The sequence below is a fragment of the Symsagittifera roscoffensis genome, chromosome 2 (genome assembly GCF_963678635.1).
Source record: "Symsagittifera roscoffensis chromosome 2, txSymRosc1.1, whole genome shotgun sequence".
Taxonomy (NCBI): domain Eukaryota; kingdom Metazoa; phylum Xenacoelomorpha; order Acoela; family Convolutidae; genus Symsagittifera; species Symsagittifera roscoffensis.
In genome coordinates, this window is record NC_087063.1 from 82,091,989 (window position 1) to 82,113,027 (window position 21,039).

At 36.5% G+C, this 21,039-nt stretch overlaps 1 protein-coding gene across 2 annotated transcripts; it reads right to left on the bottom strand.

The window, feature by feature from the left end:
• Positions 1–255: 255 nt before the first annotated feature.
• On the bottom strand, positions 256–20,631 carry LOC134840633 (probable cytochrome P450 513A3). Of its 2 annotated transcripts, XM_063856575.1 has the most exons (8): positions 20,159–20,631; positions 15,719–15,980; positions 13,272–13,377; positions 12,487–12,730; positions 2,576–2,599; positions 2,185–2,395; positions 1,786–1,907; positions 256–1,052 (listed from the first exon to the last, which is right to left on the bottom strand). In XM_063856575.1, the coding sequence occupies exons 1-8, from the start codon at positions 20,582–20,584 to the stop codon at positions 1,029–1,031; spliced, it is 1,419 nt and encodes a 472-aa protein (XP_063712645.1). In that variant the 5' UTR covers positions 20,585–20,631; the 3' UTR covers positions 256–1,028. The 2 variants fall into 2 exon arrangements, with proteins under 2 accessions (XP_063712645.1, XP_063712646.1); XM_063856576.1 differs by lacking the exon at positions 2,576–2,599.
• Positions 20,632–21,039: the final 408 nt, after the last annotated feature.

Consider the following 21,039-nt stretch of genomic DNA (forward strand, 5'->3'; position numbering starts at 1 on the left):
AACGATACATTGTAACGGGATACTGGTCAATTAATAATACAGTATTAGTTAGGAGCGTAACATCGTAGGTTCAAATCCAGGCCGTGAAAGTCTTAAGCGGGCACATCTTGTAACTGATCGCCTAACAGGGTTAAATTTCTGTCAGCATACAAATACAGGTCTCTCCGCTATTAAATTTCAATCGCGACTCGAAACTAACAAAAGTTTCGAATTTCATATTTTGAATTTAAATTTGAATATATTTCGAAGCTTCAAACTAATATGGTACAATTTAAATATTTATAATTGATAGAATCAAGATTGAATCAAGAAACGCAACAATTGCACAGCAGTTGTAGTCATTTAATACGGTAATGTAATTAATTTGAAATGTAAATGTAAGACTACTACATACACGTAAACAATGAAATGAGTCTGAGGTGAGCTTCGGTGTTAATTTTAAATTTTTTACACAACGCTTTTTCTGGAATATTTAAAAGTCCACGAATTTTGAAATTCTTCGGTGATCCAATTATCACACTTGTACCGTGTTGATTTTACGAGTCTCGAGTAAATAAAAACTAGCTAAAATTGCCAACAGTTACATTAAAATGGTTGATAGGAATTTAGAATATGCGAGATTGAACAGGAACTAGCCTAAACTATCGTCTCGCTAGGGGGGACCGTTTAAAAAGACAAAGCACGCAATGTCACAATATAACTATTCGGGGAACTTTTACTTTCAAAACAAAAGCGGGTCTCTGCATTTTTACATCTAATACCCTATTCTTTGTTAATTTACAGGAATTCGAAGCTGGAAGCTCAGACTGTTGAATAAATAGCCGCATGATTGCGTTTTAAAATTGAATTTCACATAGCATGGAAGTAAGTCTAGTGGCATACGCCACTCTAGACCGTGAATTATCAGCTCGCTCAAGGTGAATTTGGAGTGATTTCTTTGTACAAGGTATGTGAACAAAGACTGAACAAATTGGCACAGCGTTGGAAGGATACGCATAGTCAGAAGTACTAGGACATCTTGTACACATTCACGACATCAACATTGATCCATTCTAAAAAGAATTCCTCGCATGTTTGCAAAAGTGGTTAACAACAAGCCGCCGATCATCGTCGGTTCGGTTGACACACATTGAACATGGAACCCAATTTTAAGCGAAACACTTTCGATTGCGAAGAAAAGGAAACTTTCAGCAAAATACTATTTTATGCCAGTTAAAATAAATACAACTAAATTTGTTGCCTCTGAGAAACTTACCATTATTTAAAAAATTGGAGAATTCAAAATTAAAAGTAAAATTAACGAAATTGCATCCCTTATACTTCAACGCGTAGCTTTCATGTTAAATGTTATTTTTGCAACATATCGACCATTTTCATGGATAGCAGAATTGGTTTCTTATCAAGATTCAAAAAGATACAAAAAGTGAAAAAAAGTCAAAACTGTTGTGGTGTCAGGTTGTCTGTGAGGGTTTGAAAATCAGTTGAAGTTGAAATTGTCTGAAAATTGGCATCTGAAAAAAGACACTCAAGCCAATTTTCTCGACACTGAGTGGACGTCTTTGCAATATCATTTTTAGAAAAGGAAACAACTAAAAAGGCTTCAATTTGACAATTTGACATCACGATTGACTAACGCCGGTTTTCTTAGAGGTACTCAAAATTGACAGGAAAAAAACTCTCCCAAGATAGGCCAGAACAATCTTCCTACATGATAATCAAATTTAACAAAGACACGACTGGAAAAAGTAGTAGAACAATAATCAGCAGCGCTACAGTGATATTAACCTGCAGTGATCCCTGGCTACTCTTCAGGAACTTGAGCCGGACTGGGTTTTTTGGTCTGGACACTGGAAGCCACTTGTACTCTTTGTAATATGTCTCAGGTTCACTTAATTGCACTTCGTAGCCTGCAAAAATGAAGGAACTTCGATATCTTTTTGTATTATTTTTTTTGGCGAATTATGAACCCAGAAACACGTCAAAAATAGGTCCTTCGCTTCCGCAAATCAGTTAAATTGAGCATCGGTTCACAGTTACTGTGCAGTATTCAGTGAAGTTTGCCGAAAACAAAAACCTAAAAAGTTCCTTCTTCACCACTTTTTCTTGCAAACCATTAGGCATCCAAAAACAAATTTCGCAGCGGTCTGCAAAATCAACAAAACTATTGGAAATCGATTTTTTTACCTGAAGTGATTGCAATATGTTGAAGAATACGAGTCAGAATATGGTGAGTGAAGTGTCCCCCCACACACTCCCTTTTCCCTCCCCCAAATGTGAACAAAGAGGGGGAGGAGGCCTTATTCTTCACACTCAGCCACCTCTCAGGGAGATATTCCTCCGAGTAGGGAAACACTTTGCTGTCCCTGTGTGCGAAGTAAGACATGTATATGATCGCCTGGAAACAAAAATAAAAAATCAATTACTATTTCTGGGCTGACTTAAAAAAACAGTACAAATTTTCACAAACAGTTACTGGAAATATATGAAGTAAGAGAAAGAATATAGTCAACAGATACCGGATCAAAAACAAATGTGTTGAAGTACCATAATAAACTCAGAAACAGTTGGGACTTACTGCAAGTAGCATTTGGAAATTTTTCTACAACAATATTTACTCGTTCTTTTTAAATAAGACCAGGGATAATCAAAAGAAGTACAAGATCGAATACTCAGCTGTAAAAGTATTACTGGCCAGGGCTACAAAAACTAAACTAGGTTTAACAACGACAAAAAAGCAAGAAAAAAAACAATTTCATGATTCGAATTGCATGATTTAGACCAAGATTCACTTGTCCTTACCACTCAGCCATAGTCCTTTAGATTGCGTATTTTGTTTTTTTTTCCAACAAAATTTCTCTGACTTTCTCGTGTCACTTCATTCTTAGAAATCAGACGGAGAGAAAGCGTTTTAAAAAAGCGGATATAGTTAGATCAAACTGCTTTTTAAAATAAAAACTTCGATTTAGTCAGTGAAAAAGTCTGTCTGTCTGTGATAACTATTAGTTTAATGCAAGTGATTATAAAACAGAATGAGTAAAACGTTTAATTCAAACTGATAACTTGTCTTGGTTTTAGATTAGAGATCATGACTATCTTTTCATGTGTCTCCTAGAACAGCAACGTCCGAAATGACTATTGCGTTTGGCCTGCATGAATGGCCTTGAATAATAATAACAATACATAACAGAATAATTAATAGCACTATTCTCCAAGGTTACTGTGGTAGCAGTACTACACGGTACCACATTCCCCTGGCGACAACAAAATTTTATATAGTACTTTATGAAATTTTATAAATAATACGAGTTGATTCAAAGTTTACTGAAAAAGTTCTCTTTTTCTTTAGTTTTCCTTTGTTATCTTCTTCAATACTACCTCCTTGTTTCTTGCGACGTTCCATGATCCCGCCTCGTCCAGCGATGTAGCACCAAACTTTCTTTTGAAGAGGTGTCTCTCTAGCCTGTCAAACGTGTTGTTTTCCGAAGTTTCTTTGTTGTTTAGGTTTAACTTCGCTAATCGCAATCTGTAGGCCTCAAGTGCTGCCAAATTTAACTCAGTGACATCGTCCTCACAATCGATCAGTTTTATCGAGTGTGATACGGGACTGCCATATCTCTTCGGTCCCTGGTTTTTAGTTTGTCTGCTACTCCGTCTGACTGTCGTGGTATCTTCCTCTTTTTCCGATTCATCCGCAAATCCTGGTGTGGAGTAATCTACTGGGTCCATTTGTTGTGTCAGTATTTTTTCTGCTTCTTTTTGGACTCCTCGGGTCAACACCTGGTTTGTTATTTCCTCCCATTCTTGCGATGTCATGTTATTATTCTGGAATGTGTCCAGAATTTCCTTTTCACTTGTCTGTTGTGTGATTCTTTTGTTTGTTGGAGCTTCTTTCGGTGCAGACGACTCTATGTATACTGCGTCATTGCTCGTATCCCGTTTCTTAGAAACTGTTTTGGCAGCTTTTGTCGTTCGTGATTCTTGTATTTTGCCACTTGTCGGTTTTGTGTTCTGAAACACCGGTCCTGCTCTGTTCGGTTTTCCCCTTTTTCCTCCTAAGTTAAGACCTCCGCCGGTCTTAGTGTCTTTTGATGTGACTATGCTCGGCGAGTTTTGGAACTTTTCCTTTAGTTGACTATCATCTAGGTTTTCGTCTAGTCCCCCGGTCTTTCGCGTCGTGTTCTTTAGCAGAAACGCTGTCTTCCTCTTCCTGATGTGTTACTGTTTTCTGCTGTTTACTTCGCGGTTCTTCCCCAGTTGGGCTCCTCTTCTTCTCCGAGTTATGTGCTTTGGGCTGTGCTGGCAGTTTAGATCTCGCTATGTCGCTCTTTCTGTATACTGCACCAGCAGCCGTTTTAATTGTCGATGGTGTCTCTGATACTATCTTGGTTTTCAAGGGTATTGTCAGGGCCTTTCCGCTTTTCCTTTGCTCGTGTTTCCGCAGGAAACTTCCAGACAAGTCCTCCTTTAATGTAGTTTGTTTGTCCTCGATGAATCCACGTTCCCATGAGTATAAGAGTTCTTTCCTCAGTTCGGGATTTATCGTGCTGGTTTCATCTACGACCCGGCGTAGTTCGCTGTCTGAGAGATCCCGTCTGGTGGCATTCCACCTAGCGTTTGCCTCTAGAAGTTGTTTTAATTCCTTTGCTCTGGCCTTATCTTTCGCTGTCGCCGTGTCGTGTCGAAACAAAGGGCTTGTATCCCTGCTATTCTGTCCTTTCCGAATGATTTTAACATTCTCCCTCAACTGATCGATTCGCCTTTTCAACTGTGATGCTGTTAGCGCAGATCTCTCCAAGTGTTCTTTATCTAAACGATCAGAATCCATCAGAAATTTATCCCTTACAATCTTAAATTCCGTTTTCGGTAATCGACCAAAGTGTGCTTCAAACGGGGACACTTTTATTGATTTCTGTTTATTCCATCTTAGGTCCCTAATTATTGTGCTCAAGGATAATTTAATCGATTGTACTTTCTCTTCGAGTAGCATTACCCCCAATCTTCTTTTAATGGTTTGTATCGTTCGTTCAACTAAACCGCATCCTCGATGATCCCCGACTGGACAGAATTTTTGCGCGATGTTATTTTCGGTGCAAAATTTTTTCATTGCTTTCCCTTTGAACTCAGAAAATTGATCCGTTTTAATTGATTCCGGTATTCCATGTGTGTCTATGTAAGTACGGAGAAATTTTATTGTTGATTTTCCCCCTGTAGATTTCGTTACTTTGACTGATGGAAATTTTGAGTATCTATCAATAGCAACCAATAAGTATATCTTCTTCCCCTTATGGTCTTCAAGTGGGCCCGCATAATCTAATTGTAGCTCTTGACCTGGCTGTGACAACAGTGGGAGTGGTTTAGCCGAATTTTTTGGAATTAGATATTTAGCGTTCTTACCGTAACGAGTACAACTTGTACATTCTTCGGCCATATTGACTATGTCTTTGTGCATATGCGGCCACCACAGGTAGTTTGATACCTCCAACATTGCTTCCTGTCCAGGATGACCTTGGTGGAGTCGTCGGAGCACTGCTTGCCTCAACTTTTCGGGCACGGCCAAACGATTGGTGTAGGGCCCCATGAGCTCGAATCCATGTCTGTCGTTTCGTTCCACCACTCTTCTGAGCCTATCCATCCAGGTATCTTTTGATACTAATTCCGCGAGTAGACTTTTGTCAAATAGTTTGTCGAGTGAAAGCGGGTTTTCTGCGTCCATTAGCTGTTCCCCCCGTTTGTACTCGGATTTTCTTGAATTGTGTCTTGTTTTCTGTTGTGGTGTGATCCCACAAGTCTCTGTTCCTGAACTGTAATCCCGGTCGTCACTATCCAGAGTTAAGTCGACTTCGACAATTTGTCCCACTTCCGCTTCGTCTCCAGATGTGATTAGTCCTGGTCGTTTCGGGCTTTGTATCCCCGAAATGGCCTCTGACTCCATCGCTGGTAATGTGGGTTTTGTAGGTTCTGTACTCCTTCCTGAACCAACCAGTTCCCAGAATGAAACTAATTTTGATTGAGCTGTTGAAACAGTTGAAGATGATTGTCCTTTTTTTCCTGGGCTGGCTGTTGAAGCAGTTGAAGTTGATTGTCCTCTTTTTTCTGGGCTTGCCCTGCCTTGTGTATTTGGCAAAAACCACCTCGCCTGTGGTATTTGTTCGAAGTCCGACTCCTCTGGGTGTGATCTGTTTGGGGTCCTTTGTATCATCCTGGTTCTTTGAAACGTTGTTGTTACTTCTTCTCTCAATGTATTGATGTTATTTCGCTCCTGAATCCTGACCATCTTTTTTTCTTTTCCGCTTTTTCCAATTCGCCTGAGTGCATTTTGCCTGATTTGATTAAAAAAATTTCTGGTTTTTTCTAATGATTGAACCGACTGTATCCGCTGACGATTTTGAGATAAACTGATTTTTGGATTTTCACGTTGAAACGAACGCGAATCTTCATTTCTTTCGTTCCGGTCGTGCTTTGTCCGTTTTGAACCGTTTTGGTTGCCATAGCAACGGGTAGATGACGTGTTCTTATTCGACGCATTTTGATCAAATCTAGAATATTCTAGAAAGTTTTCGTTCCGGTCGAGCCTATCCTGATCATTTAGTCGACTGTTTAAACAGTCGAGAGCTTTATGGAAACTTTCGATTGATGTAACTACGAATTTCTCATCCAACACTGACTCCGGCCAAGGTTCACCCTTTGGATTTCGAGAAAGATAATCTACTATACCCATATCTTTCCCTGGCAGATGAACAACCTTGAATTGATAGGGTAATAGTCTGTCTACCCATCTAGTTAATCTAGATTGGTACGTTTTATTTGATTTGTTTTCATCCAAAGCAGAAACCAGAGCTTTGTGATCTGTAGCTATCACGAATTCCTTACCTAATAAGTAGTGTTTGAATCGATCAACCGACCATACAACTGCAAGCAGTTCCAGCTCATTTGTGGAATATTTTTTTTTCTTGTGTGTTGAAGTATCTGGAAGCGAATGCGATTGGTATCCACTCCCCCTCAACGTTTTTTTGTTCTAGCGATGCGCCCAGCCCACTGTGACTGGCATCACATTTCACCCTAGTATCTAGACTGGGGTCGTAATAATGAATTTTTGTTATATTCGCAACAGCTGCTTTTATTGACTCGAATATTTCCGAATGTTCTTCTTTCATTCGAATTTTTTTACTTGAATTTTTACACATTTGAGTTTCTTTTTCTCATTTTCCTCGCGTAATAGTGGTCTCAATTTTTCTGTTAACGTAGCCGCATTTGGGATAAACTTGGCCAGATGGTTTATACTACCCAGAAATGATCTAAGCTGTTTCAGTGATGTTGGCGGGCTAAGTTTTAATATCGCTTCGGTTTTTGTTATTTTAGGAGAAATTCCGTCCATCGATAACTTATGCCCCAATCAATTCACCTCCTGTTGAAAAAATTCACATTTCGACAGTTTTAATGCCAAATTCTCTATCTAATTTTTTTAGTACATTCATAATCAATTCTTCATGTTCTTGTTCACTCCCTTTTGATACAATGAGTATGCCATCAAGAAAACAGAATGTATTTTCCGCATGATTTAATGTTCTGTCCATAGCTTTTTGGAACTATGCTGGCATGTCTGCCAAACCATAAAATCCGGTCAGAAATCTGTAAGTACCTGTGGCTTGCCCACCTATGATGTTGAAATTGCATTGTTTCGCTGTCTCTGCAGTCAGCTTAAGTTGACTGTACGCGTACTTCAAATCTAGTCCTGAGAAATACAGTTTACCGCTTGTGTTTGCTGTGCCAATTTGGCTAACACCATCTAACAATTCGTCCACATTTGGCATTTGATACTTATTTTTAAACAACTGTCTATTAATGGGTTTTGCATCTAGCGCCAATTTTATGGAATCATCTTTTTTCACTGTTATTACAATAGGTGCTATAAAGCAATCACTAGTGCATTTGTCTAGTCTTTCTATATGCCCTTCGTTTAACAATTTTTTCATTTCTTCGTACACTTTCTCCTGTATGTGTATCGGAATGCGTCTCCCCTTTTCTTGTAAAGGACAGAGCGGGTATTTGAACTTTGTGCTGACCACATGGTTTTTTGAACACCCTTGGCGATCAAAAAGATTCTTAAATTTACTGTAAAATTTGTTTTTCCAACCTTCTGACTGTTCGCACAGTAAGACATCAAACCTCGTCTTTTCTTTTGGTGCCAACTTCTGTGTTGTGTGTATTCCCACTTTACTCTGTAAATCCAGCCCCAAAATACACCGTGTGCGTCTTTCTGTGATTAGGAACGATGCTCCCACCACTTCCCACCCCGCCGAACGGATGTTCGTGGTGATTGCACCCAGTATGTTTATCGGCTGTTTGTTTTAGTCTACAAATTTTGTAGTCAAATTGAGATTTTCCCGTGGGATGAACTTGGTTTTTTTCGAAGATTCTAAGATCGTCTTTGCAGTCGCCCAGTTCAAGAAAGATACTGGACTACCCGTATCGATAGTCATATTTATTATCTGATGATCGATTCTCAACAGAGCTTTGAGTGACCTTATTTGTTTCGATCGAGTATTTCGTCTAATGTCAACCTTCTGTACATCCTTTCTGTACTTTTCGGTTTCTTTGTTTTTGTTTGATTGCTGTTTTATATATTCATCTAATTTTGGCAGCGAAGACAGTTCTGATTCAACAGACATAATTTCGAACTCCTCACACGATTCGAATGACTGAATCAAATTACACTCTTCATCTGAGCTTGATGATTTTTCTGCAATCTCATTCACTTGTTGTGATTTACACATTTTTGCGAAGTGATTCGGTTTAGAACAATTTTTAAATGTCTTTCCCATGGCCGGGCATTTCTTCAGATGTCCTTCTCCGAATATTCGACCACATCGCGTACACGTCTTTGAGTCTGAAAAATTTCTCCCCTCCTTTCTGTCTGTAAATTTTTTCCTGTACCCATTGTTTTGTCTCCTTCCGCTAGCATTTTTGTTGCCGATACTCATTATGGGTTCTTGTTTTATCTTCGCTGCTCCATTTACCTGAACTATACTTGCAGTCGTTGCATTAGTTTTCTGAAACGCCTGAGTTGTCTGTTTACTTTGTTCAAACTTTAACGCTCTTTTCAGTACTTCTTCTGGTGAAAATGTTTCAAATGTTAATGTGTCTTGTAATACCACGTTCTTCATTTTCGAGATGAATAGGTACCGCACTAATTGATCCTCGAGTGTTCCTAGCTCAGCTTTAGCTGCTTGAGCAGTTAATGCTGCATGAAATGCCTCGAGTGTTTCCCCAGTTTCCTGTGATCGATTAAATAAATTATAACGTTCATATGTAACACTCTGTGATTTATCAAATGATACTTTCGCCAATGCCACCATCTCTCGAAATTCTAACTTTGACACCTCCACATGTGGATTCTTCTGAACGAATTTCTTCTTGCCTTCTGTGCCCAACGCCAAGAATAGTCTGGAAGCGACTCTTTTCTGTACCTCATTGTAGTATACGTTGTGACCAACCTTTGGTCCTCTAGCTCTTCTTTCTTCATTTTCCAGATTAATTTTGTCCCGGGCTAGTTGGTCTCTGGCTTCTCTATCTGCAATCGCCTGTGGATTTTCATGTTCCCTTGGGGTTTCTGGTCTTGGTAACTGTTCCAAGAGAACTTCTTTTGGTTCTTGTAACAAAAGTTCCGGGTCCACGCTCTCCTTCACGGTCACTGCCAAGAAAAATTGATCTAACCATATCCTAAAGTTCCAAGGAGGGTCGGAGTTCGCGGTTGTCCAAAATACCGGAATCCCCATATCCGTTCTGTTGTCTTGGGACAGAAATCCTGCTGGCTGCGCCATGTGATAACTATTAGTTTAATGCAAGTGATTATAAAACAGAATGAGTAAAACGTTTAATTCAAACTGATAACTTGTCTTGGTTTTAGATTAGAGATCATGACTATCTTTTCATGTGTCTCCTAGAACAGCAAGGTCCGAAATGACTATTGCGTTTGGCCTGCATGAATGGCCTTGAATAATAATAACAATACATAACAGAATAATTAATAGCACTGTGGTATACTCCAAGGTTACTGTGGTAGCAGTACTACACGGTACCACACTGTCAGAGACTCAAAACCGAACTAGTTGAATGCTTAACTTGTTAACTAAAAAACGAAGTGAAGGGGGCAATCATTTTTAGTCTCAGTTATTTAAATAAGAGAAATCCAAGCTAAAATAATTATCGGTCATAGAATGGTTCCAAATGATTGTTTGAACAGAGACAACCATCTGCTATTGAAAAATATTTGCCTGTTCGGGCAGTAAAAATTGACTGTAAGATGAAAACTGCGACATGATTCAATCTTTGAAGATAGCAGGCATATTTTATTTGAAAAAATCCATTCATTTTGAGAAAACTAGATCAATAGTTATTTTTTATTCCACTGGTAACTCAATTTAAACACCAATTTCAAAACAAAAATCAATTTTTACACCATTGTTCTTAAAGTAATACAGAGCGTGATTTGCCTTCTTTCAGCAAACGAAAAAGAATTGAACATAAACAAACAGATACCAAGCAGGACTTCGCAAAACCTGCAATAAATCACACACATTGCAAGCTAGATAATAAAAAACAAGACAGAAGCCATGGAGTCAAAAAAACTGATTTTAAAAAAGTCTGAAAAACTAAATCCACAGAATTTCTTACAGAAGTCTGATGTTCAATTTGAAAGTGAAATGTTTTGGAAAGTAAGACGAAAAAATAAATAGACAAATGATAGTCCCAAGTTTTCCTAAATCAATTCAAGTGTTCCAAAAATTTCTATTTCAAAGATAAACTTGAGTAAATTACGGTCTGATAAGGATTTGAACCCCAGATCATAAGCTCCCAAGGCACGCACTATAGCAACAGACCAAGAAGCAGGTGCTTGGATACGGGGGCCATCTTTCAATATGAAGCAAGGTTGACTTAATGATGTATAAATTACACTTACAAGCCCAATTCCAAGTTAAATAAATCAACGTCAAAACACCAAAAGATGAATTCGAGCGTGTACGAGTTTCAAGACCTTACCATGAAATCATTCAAGTAGCGGCCCACAAAAAAGGCCGTTGCGGAGCTTCGCAACAATTGTGATGCAAGAAACCCATTGCGCTACAAAATAGTGCACGAAAAAAAAATCAAAAACATTTCTAAAAAATTTTGCTGGAAAAAAATACTTTAAAAAATAACTTAATAAAAGTTGTAAAATTACAGCTTAAAAACTTTATATTTGTATCGGATGATGTTCATAATCATTTACCGAGCGGTAACAAATCTGTTGTCAATTTAAAAATTTTTACCACGCAACAAAACTGAAACACATAAACCGAAACGGATATACTTTGCCCTCAAAATTACGCAAAATAAGTTTTCTAAGTCGATGTAACATAAACTGAAACTGTTTGAATATTAAAAAACAAAACTCAAAATCGGACATGGTAAAGTTTCAGTTATAGTAAAAACTGTTTTAATTGGAACCGCTCTGAAAATTTAACCAAAAACTGCGTATAAAAAAACGGAAAATGAACCGACAGAAACTAGGTGGAAAACGAAGAGCCCAAAAAAATAAGAATTTTCTTTGAAAAGATAATTACAACCTGAAACGGACTTGAAAAAAATACTACTTAAGTAATAGAAGTGAAGAAAGTGAAGATCCTACTTCAAAGTGAAGATCCTCTAGAGTCTAGTACCCGTTTGCAATACCCTTGCTTATCGCAAGGGTAAAAAATGAACTAAGTTCAAACATATTGCAACAAAAGCAGGTCGTTACAGTGCAAAAAAAAAACGATTTTTTTTTGTTTTGTCATTTAAAGTTTAGTATTATTCAAAAAGAACTCTATTGAGAGTGTGATGACAAATCCACAGATCACAGAGTTAGTATGCTTTACAGCTTTATAATCAATTGTTTATATGATTTTAAGTGAAAACTTAAATTGAGTGAATTACAATTTTTTTATTAACACAGGTTTTTATGCTTTCTTTTCACAATCCGAATAACGAATGAAATGGCTATAATATGATGTTTCAATTGTGTTCCTGTGATCTTTTCCTTAGTCGGTCAAAATTGATTTGAAAAATCCACCCTTATCCATCGTTCGTTTCAACTGTTTCGAGAATGGTCAGAACAATAACTGTTTTCAATTAAAACTATCAGCCTAGCTTATTGCAAGGGTCAAGCATCAACTTTACAGATTAAAGCATGGCTATAGTTAACCTAGGAATGAAAGTTTGGAATATCCCTATTAGTCCGCATGCCATAATAATGCGACATTTTGAATCAAAAAGTTGCACACGAGTATTCGCTAATGGGGCAAAAATTTCTAGTTTGCTAGTGCTCTTTTTCCGACTTGTTGTCGAGCATCCAAAACTCATCAGAAAAAATTAATCGAGTAAAAAGTTCATGACTCTTAAAAACACAGTGCAACAGTTATTGATCTCTTTGATACTGATCAAAAGGTTTCACCATTCTGTCCTTACCTGTCCCTGTTCAATCTGATATTTGCCCAAATCTATCTCCTCCTTGGCCACTTTTCTGCCCCCGAAGAAGGGCGGGAACAATCTGTAGGTTTCCTTCAACAGAGCGTCAAACACTTCCTTCTCACTATTATGTCCCCCACCTTCTTTATTGTCCCCACCCCCATTCACTGGTGAGTCACATGATGTGTCTTCTGAGTTTACATGTGTGGTTTGAGAGGCAGTTGGAAGAAGGCGATCCAAAGGTCTATCAACACAATATGAAACATTTCACTAACGTATTTTCCTCTTGCCAAGAAATATGCTGAACAAAAGTTATTCTCTCGAAGCTTTCCAATATTCTGAATTGCCATTATAGTCCGTAAACGTTAAAATTGCTTTTGAGACAAAGTGACGTATTTCTTCCAAACGTTAACCCTAGCCCCCAATATGCCATTCATAAAGTTATTGCCCCAAGCAAAGAAATTGTGTTTTGGTGTACAGAGTTGCAAAAAATTGGAACAGAAAAAAATTACTTAAAAAAGCAAATGACCAATTTCAGAAAATGTTTGCATGCAAAGCTAATCTTTCTGACAGAAACTATGTCTCATGATCACTTAAAAACCCAACTTTACATGCAAAAGTAGCTTAAAATTGACAGATTGTTCATTTTAATGATTTCTGTCTGTTCCTACTTTTTGCAACTTATTATGTAGTATTTAACTGGTGATAGTGGGACTAAAAAGTGAAGGAGCCGTCACAACTAGACAGTTGGAATGAAGCTATTGATATTCTCCCTGCAGCCATACCTGTGCATGGCCATTTGGATGAGGGCGGAAGTTAGTAGAGAGGCAGTGGCCTTGGGAAGCAGGGCAGAGATACACACTATCACGTGGTCCACCGCCGTCTCCTCCCCTGTAACAGCAAAACACAGTCAACAGACAGTTGAAGTGTCATTAAACTCAAGGTCATCGAAAAACTTAATTAAACTTCAAAAAATATACAAGCTTGTGTAATTACTCATATCCAATCCATATTTAGAAATATTTTACAGCAAAAAAACGGCAGGGAATTAATAATTCCGTTTTGTTAAATTGTCATTTTTTGGATTTCTTTACATCAATCATAGTTACTTCAACATTCTTTGCTTCTTACAAGGCACCCAGTTAAACTTACTTTAGCCTAAAATACAAGCTATTTGAATTTCGAGAATCTTTCATTTTTGATAGGTTTGAGAAAATTTACGAATTTGAGAGAACTAGATGAAAAGAAAAAATTTTTCATTATGCTGTGAAATCTTACAACCAAAATACAGTTTTGAACCTAAGTCAATGATGTTTTTAAGCCATTTGCACTTTAGTGATCAGAGAGCGTAATATACAGCAAATATACTTCAAACCGCAAAACTGAAAAAATTGAGCGTGGACAAACTTTCAGACTTTTACAAAAACAAAACGAAAACGAACAACGCGATCTGAATACGAACAAAGCGGTCTTCACTTTGTTAATGCACAATTTGAAATTTAGCCAACATACTGGATAAATGAAAAAGAAGTCAATGAAAACGAAAAAAAGTTGAAAGAAAAATTTTCCGACTTCGAAGAAAAAAATATATCACGTTCAAGCTCTTTGATTTTCACGAATTGTTTATAATCGGCTTTTTTTTCTGAAAATTATCTCATTTCGGGAAAACTTGATCAAAAGTTTGTTTTAATTACGCTGGAAATTAAGCGCGTAGCCAAACGACAGAAAAGATTTTCAGAAGAAAGCAAAAATCAAACCCAGAAAAATCAAAAATTAGACTTTGTTCCGAGAACAAAGCGAAAGAATGGCCAAGAAAGGCAATCACTTCGCTTTTTTAAACTTGAAAAACAAAATAAATCGCAAAGATCACATATTCTAACTAAATGCACACTACGAAGAGATTCTGAATCTTAGTTCTAATCAATCTAGTACGTATCCAGTTAAAAGTTGAGGTGAGATACTGCGACACAACCACAGAATAGGACATCAAAAAACTTCTGATTTAATTTATTTAATTTAATTTATTCCACAGTCCAGCTGAACTTCGTATACAATAACAAAATGAGCACTGCAAAGCCCAATAAGATAAAACGCAAATAAGCCTTGTAAGAAAATCAACTTCAAAAAGTATTAAGAACTCTAAAACATCATTTGAGTCGTGTAAAAACTTATACCAATAAGCTAGAATCAATTCAATTTTGATTGATTATTTGAGCGCTTGAAAATTTGGATCAACTAGCCACGCTCAACCAAGTCGTACTAACGTGCAAATAAGTGCATTAAATAGTGCTCAACTTATACCAACAAAATGACAAAATGCTTATTATAAAACCTTCAAAAGGTCAAACCAGCAAAAAAATATTCGACCACAAAAAACCAAATCGTAGAAAAAAGTCTTTGCAGTTTATACAAGAGGCGAAGCAGAGCTTCGCATCACTTGCGATACCGCAGAACTAGCATTGCAAGCTAGCAGACAGGAAAGGAAAAGAGAGCCACTAAGTCCAAAGAAAATGGAAAACATTTTCAAGAAACGGCAACTACAATACTTCAAAATGTTGACTGAAATGATGTCCTATTTGCTGACAACACGTCCAGGAAAACAGTTGCTGAGCGAAAGTATAATTGTTGTAAAGAAAAACTTTGAACTATAAATTCATTCTGAGATTTTTAACGTTCTCTGCGATCCGGAGGAAAGCTTACAAAACATGGTTCACTCGAAAGACCCAAAAATAGGCGAGTAAGCCGACAAAATATATGCCGAAAATCATTTAGGCCGAAGAGTCTTTTAAGCGAAAAAAAATCAAAAGGAAAACATACGAAGTCAAGGCTAGTAGAATTACAATTTGGAGGAGTAAATGAAAACATAAAACCAACTACAATGAAAACTGCATTCAACAAAAATATTCTAATATGTGGCAATTAAGTCGGCAATTGATTCGAATTTGAAAATTTCTCGTTTGGAAAAAAACAGGTCCTGCTCAGATCTCGACCAAGGATCTGTGCCGTCCCGGGCGTAATCGTTGCCTCCAGATTAAATGGGCCGGAGACGCTTTGAATTCATTATGAACCAAGATACCAAGTGATTCAAGCGATTCTGTTAAACAAGTTGTTCACCAGAAAACAGTCTGAATTCCGATTTGATAACGTTTGCTAATCGCAAGCGTAAATAGTAATTTATCTTTGTTTTGCTCATGTCAAAAAATTGTAAGGACAATCAGAAATACGTTCTCACCAATTTGAGACAACATTTCCGTGTACACTAAAGGCGGTTCACTATCAGTTCTTGTAAGCCTCTCTTTAAATATCTCAATCAATCTCTTTTTTGCATTAAGTGCCTTCTGGAACACCTTTCCCACTAATTTGATCGAGGTTGGAATGGAAGTTATGCCGTGCCAGTGTTCTATCGACAGCTTGGTGATTGTGGCGATTAATTCTGGCTCCTTCTCGGCGTCAATATCGAAGAAGAATTGGAGAAACAGTTTGGTCATCATTTCCTAGACACGGCAAATTTAATGATACAAATTACTCAATGTCATGAAAATTAAGCATTTCAAAAAAAATGAACGATTAATTAACAAACATAGCCAACAATTGAAAAACAGAGCCAACAGACAGTTAGAAAAAATGAATGAACGCAGGTGAGCAGAAAAAAAAACTGACTTTTTTGAAATAAAACTTAAACTTCCGAATTACAAAATAAAAAAATGTATATCGGCTTAAAGCTGTTTGAATTTTAAGAACAGTTAGTGGTTGACTCTTGAATGATAAAATTACCTCAATTCGAAAAAAAATGATTCTATGGGTAAATTTTGATTGCGCTGGGAAATGTAAATATTGAAATACACTTTCGAAACAAGATGTTGAAGTTTTTTTTGCGCCATTTGAAATTGGAGAGCGAATTTACTCAACTTATAGCAGATGAAATCGAATAGAACTCAACTAGTGCATTGAACCCTCTATCACTCTAAACACCATATTTGACCAAAAAATCGCGTTTTTTGGCGCGGGCTACCTCAAATTTCATATATATTAGCGCCAAATGCACATTTTGAAAAAATTTAGTGTCAGTCAACCAAATATGGATATCTCAAAAAAAGTACAGAGGGGACCCTTTGGGTCGGACGGGGGTCGAATCCAATCCCTGCATCCGCAACTGCCTCTGTGCATTCATAAATGCATTAATTAGATATGAATTCACTTCTGTAGTTATAAGAGCATTTCAAGACATTTCCTGAACTTCTCAAATATCCATGATGACCTATATGAGAGTCTCACTACATTCATTGACTCTTTATCAAAAATACTGTATAATAAAATTATATTACATTATACTATATAATTTTCTACCTTCATAGAAGACAAATTATACCCGTAACAAAAAGCTCCTAACGGTTTATATTTCCATTCCACGAATTTCATCTAATCAAGCACTAATAGTATGTTGCAGAATCCACGCGATTCTACAAAAGCACACTTATTGCACAACATGAACGCATAAAAAACACTTGAAGCAAAAAAGCGAAGTGCATCAAATCAACCTTCAAATTTAAGTCAAAAAGTTCAGCAGGGTAAATTTAATCAAAACGATTGCCGGTAGACTTACATAGCCAACAGACAGTTGAAAAAGAGTCAATAAAACTCAATTACAATAAAGCTAAAAATCAAGCTCTAAGAATCAATATTACAAAAAAATTAAATACTGCATTACTTAAAAATGAAACTGATGGTGATCAGCACCTTGAAAGACACAACATTTTCACGAATCAGCCGATTTCACCAAAAACAATTCGAAGGCAAAAAAAAATAGAACAAAACAGCACATTTGATTAAAATCGTATTCACAATAGTTCTCGATATTTTCCATGACAGCTTCATACTGATTATTTTCTTTTTATGTTGTTCAGAAGTTTCTCAGCAATGACAACAGCAACAATAACATAAACATTAATCAGATAATAACATAACGGAATTAAGTCCAAAAAATTTAAGGCCGACACCCAGAAAGTCAAAAAATCAACTTTAAAAACTATTTTGAAAAAACATCGAAAAAGTAAACGGAAAAATTTTCAATGGAAAACCTTGCAAGGCTCGTAATGCGCCATTGTATAAGTGGCTAAAAAAACACCGGTCAATTTCCTAAGAATTTGTAAAACAAAGTTTAACAGAAAAAAAGTATTGCTCCTAATTACAAGGAGACTAAATGAAAATTATAACACAAGCTTTTTAATTTCCAGCAGTTTTTATGATTGACAGTTTTTGAGAAAAAAAAAACATATGCTAAGACTATATAACTAGGCCCAGAACAGACATATTGGTCCAAAAAACTAAATTAGATATGATATTCATAAGTTTTCCTCGAAAAAAAATCGTTTAAGTAAAATTTAACGGTTTAAGTTGGGTCATGAGAATTAGACTAATAGAAAACCTTGCTCGCTTCACTCGTTTTTCTCAACGCTTTGAAAAATATCGTTCGAATCACCCCTAAAAGCGCTTTATTAAGATACATCACTCAGTCCATTCCAATGTTCTAAAATCGTTCGAATCACCACTAAAAAGGCTTTATTAATATATATCACTCAATCCATTCCAATGATAATTTGTGGTACCTGATTTTGCGTGGAAACAAAGAAAAAACTAAACGATTCCCGAAGACAAAAGCTCCCAATTTTTCAATGATCGGAACAGAAAGAATGACTTCAATCGGTTCGAAGTCGAATGTTACTCCATTAAAACTCATTTTAAAGTTCAGACAGGCCACCTTAGTTATAGACATAGCTGAGCTTCGTACATAAATAAGAAGCATTTTGTGTAAGAATGAAAATGGAAGTTGAGAACAATTAAGGAAAATCAACTAAGTTTTTTTTTGGAAAAAAACAGTGTTCTCTGGTAGAAAATTGAGCGGTAACTGTCAAAAGCCCAAGAAAAAATCAAGTAACTTATTTCTATTGAACTTTAAAATAGCCAACAGACAGTTGGAAAAGAGTTAATGAACGCAAGAAAACAGAAAAGAAAAACTGAAATAAACTTCAACTTTACAATTCCAAAGTAAAAAATATATGACTTTAGAGCTCCTTGAACATCAGTAAAAACTGATATTCAAAAAACTTGAAAAAAACTTTGAAAAAAACTGGATCATTAAGTTTTCATCCGCTGGGGAATCTGAAAATTAAATTCCACTTTCGAACCTAAAAGTCGATCAGTTTTTTCGTGATCTTTCCTCTTTCATAATTGGAGAACGCATATATAGAAGCATTCATAAATCCCTGGACGAAGGCAGTCCAGACTTTAATTTAGGGAGTGATGATTTTTTTCCGGAAAATTATCTATTTTTTTTTACCATGGTGCAGGTAAAAAAATAGATAATTTTCCAGGAAAATAATCATCACTACCTAAATTAAAGTCTGGACTGCCTTCATGGACCCTTGAAAACAAGGCGACAGCGACACTGACAAAATTGAACTAAATGCTAAAAGCAATCCTGAATATCGAAAAAAAATGTCAATAACTAACGTTCATTTAAATTCTAATTAGTATATCTTTGGAAACACGCTTGGTAAACTTTTGCATTTACTACATGTTCTATAAAGCTACAAGTAAGTAGCAGCATATGAAGCGAGGCATAACAGGCCAGACAGATCAGATGGAGCCTGCCAAATATATCATTCAGTAGAGAAGTTTAAGAGAGATTCATGAAATTAATAGATGTTTAATTTGAACAATTTGTTGACAGTCAAGTATCCATTTTGATAAATATTGGTAATCGCAAATGTACATGCAAACTTTTCAAAAAGCATGAAAAAACTTGCCAAACTAACTGAAATGAAATTTCAATCATCAGCACTTCAGCAGTATATAAACAGATCAGTAGAAAAAAATCGTTCTTTTAGACCATATCAATTGATTTTGGCGACGCGAAACTAGCACAGAATATGTTCCCAAACACAATGCAAATGAAAAGGCTTGAATCGCTATCTCAAATGACAACTTCAAGCGATTACAAGAATCAAAATTTTTTTTGAATTACTATAAAATTTTGAATTACTATAATTAAAAAGTCTCATGAAATGCTCAACGAAGAGAAACATGAAATGCTCAATAGATTTCAAACAATAGGGTCTCAGCAAACTGACAAATGCAAATAAATATTCTTAGTAAAGGACAGAGATTTGACGCTATGCTATCCAAGTACAATTTGATCAAATGTAGCACATTCCAAGATACCGTTCAAATCAGGGTTTTAAAAACCAAATATTTAAGTAGGTTATCCAAGTTTTTTAGGCCAAAAATGGAAAAAAGCGGAGGCCCAAAAAAGCAACGAAGGCCCAAACAAGCGAAAATGGAAAAAGAGAAGTGTTTAGGCCGAAAATTGAAAATAGCGAAGGCCCAATCGCGTATTTAGCTATTAGAAAAAGCCTAGTACTACAAAAACACTTTTTTTTTCGCTTAAAAATATAACAAGCCAGCAAAAGCAGCAAGTCTTCTTCAAAATATAAGGTTCTCTGATAAATGAAATCAGTTAAAACTTACTGCTGCTAGATAGCACAAACGCTAAAGATAACACACAATTTCATGTTCTTCAACAATCTGAGTTATTTTTTGGTGACATTTTTTTATTGAAACATCCAGATGTTGCAAAAAAAAATGCCTCAATATTCCGACTTGAAAAACTGACCTTAATAGTTTGATAGAGGTCACACTCCAGATCCTGCTGACACATTTTATCCAGAGCCGGAAACACTTGAAACTCCAGCAGACGGTTGATTTTATCCACTCGCTGCGATATCGAATTCGCCAAAATCTCTCTCAACTTGATCACCACATCGCCATTTTGGAACAAAACACAGGAACTTCCAAACAGCTGGGGTAAAATATTCATCACATCATAACCCTGGTCGAAATTAGAGCATTTTTCGTACAATAAACAATGTACACTGGTGTAATCTGTTAGCCAGACTGTTGGTTTGTTTAGGAAGCGCTGCTGGAAGATGGTGGACTTGTGTTTGGCCACTCGATTCTCACAGAATGATTTCGGGTTCAGATAGAATTCTGCAGTCTTGTCGCCCAGAATATTCAATCTATCGTTGCCCGGAGGCTTCATGTTCACAGTCTTGTCTAAATTATTTATTTCAATTTACTCACATCTGTTCTCTGAAATTTCATTCTGTGTTAATATACATAATTAATTCCAAATTGTTGGCAAATTAATGCAAAATTGTCGACAAAATTGAGCAAAGTGAATTAACCTAAAATGCTCATTTTGACGTCTGTAATCTATTTTTCACTAATTCGATAGACCACTCGCTTTAGAAACCTTAAAAAAATCTAATTAAACAACTGTTTTTGACCATTTAGATTGTTCAAACTCACCGATGTTGCCAACAATTTGGCATTAACTATAACTTATGTAATGTTAGTGAACATGAAGGTCATATACCAAGAGCGAGAGATTGCAGCCAGGCTGATCCTTATTTTTAGTGAGGTTCACAGGCTTCGCCAGGTACTTTTCAGTTATTCCACTACGCTCACAGATTAGGTCGGACAACATCAAGACAA

What these genes read in the sequence shown, in the direction of transcription:
- LOC134840633 (XM_063856575.1), bottom strand. Translation starts at nt 20,584, where the DNA reads ATGAAGCCTCCGGGCAACGATAGATTGAATATTCTGGGCGACAAGACT. An exon ending in ATCCAAATGGCCATGCACAG is followed by an intron (nt 12,731 to 13,271) that starts GTATGGCTGCAG and finishes TTGTGTTGATAG; the next exon opens with ACCTTTGGATCGCCTTCTTC. An exon ending in ATTTCCAAATGCTACTTGCA is followed by an intron (nt 2,396 to 2,575) that starts GTAAGTCCCAAC and finishes TTTTGTTTCCAG; the next exon opens with GCGATCATATACATGTCTTA.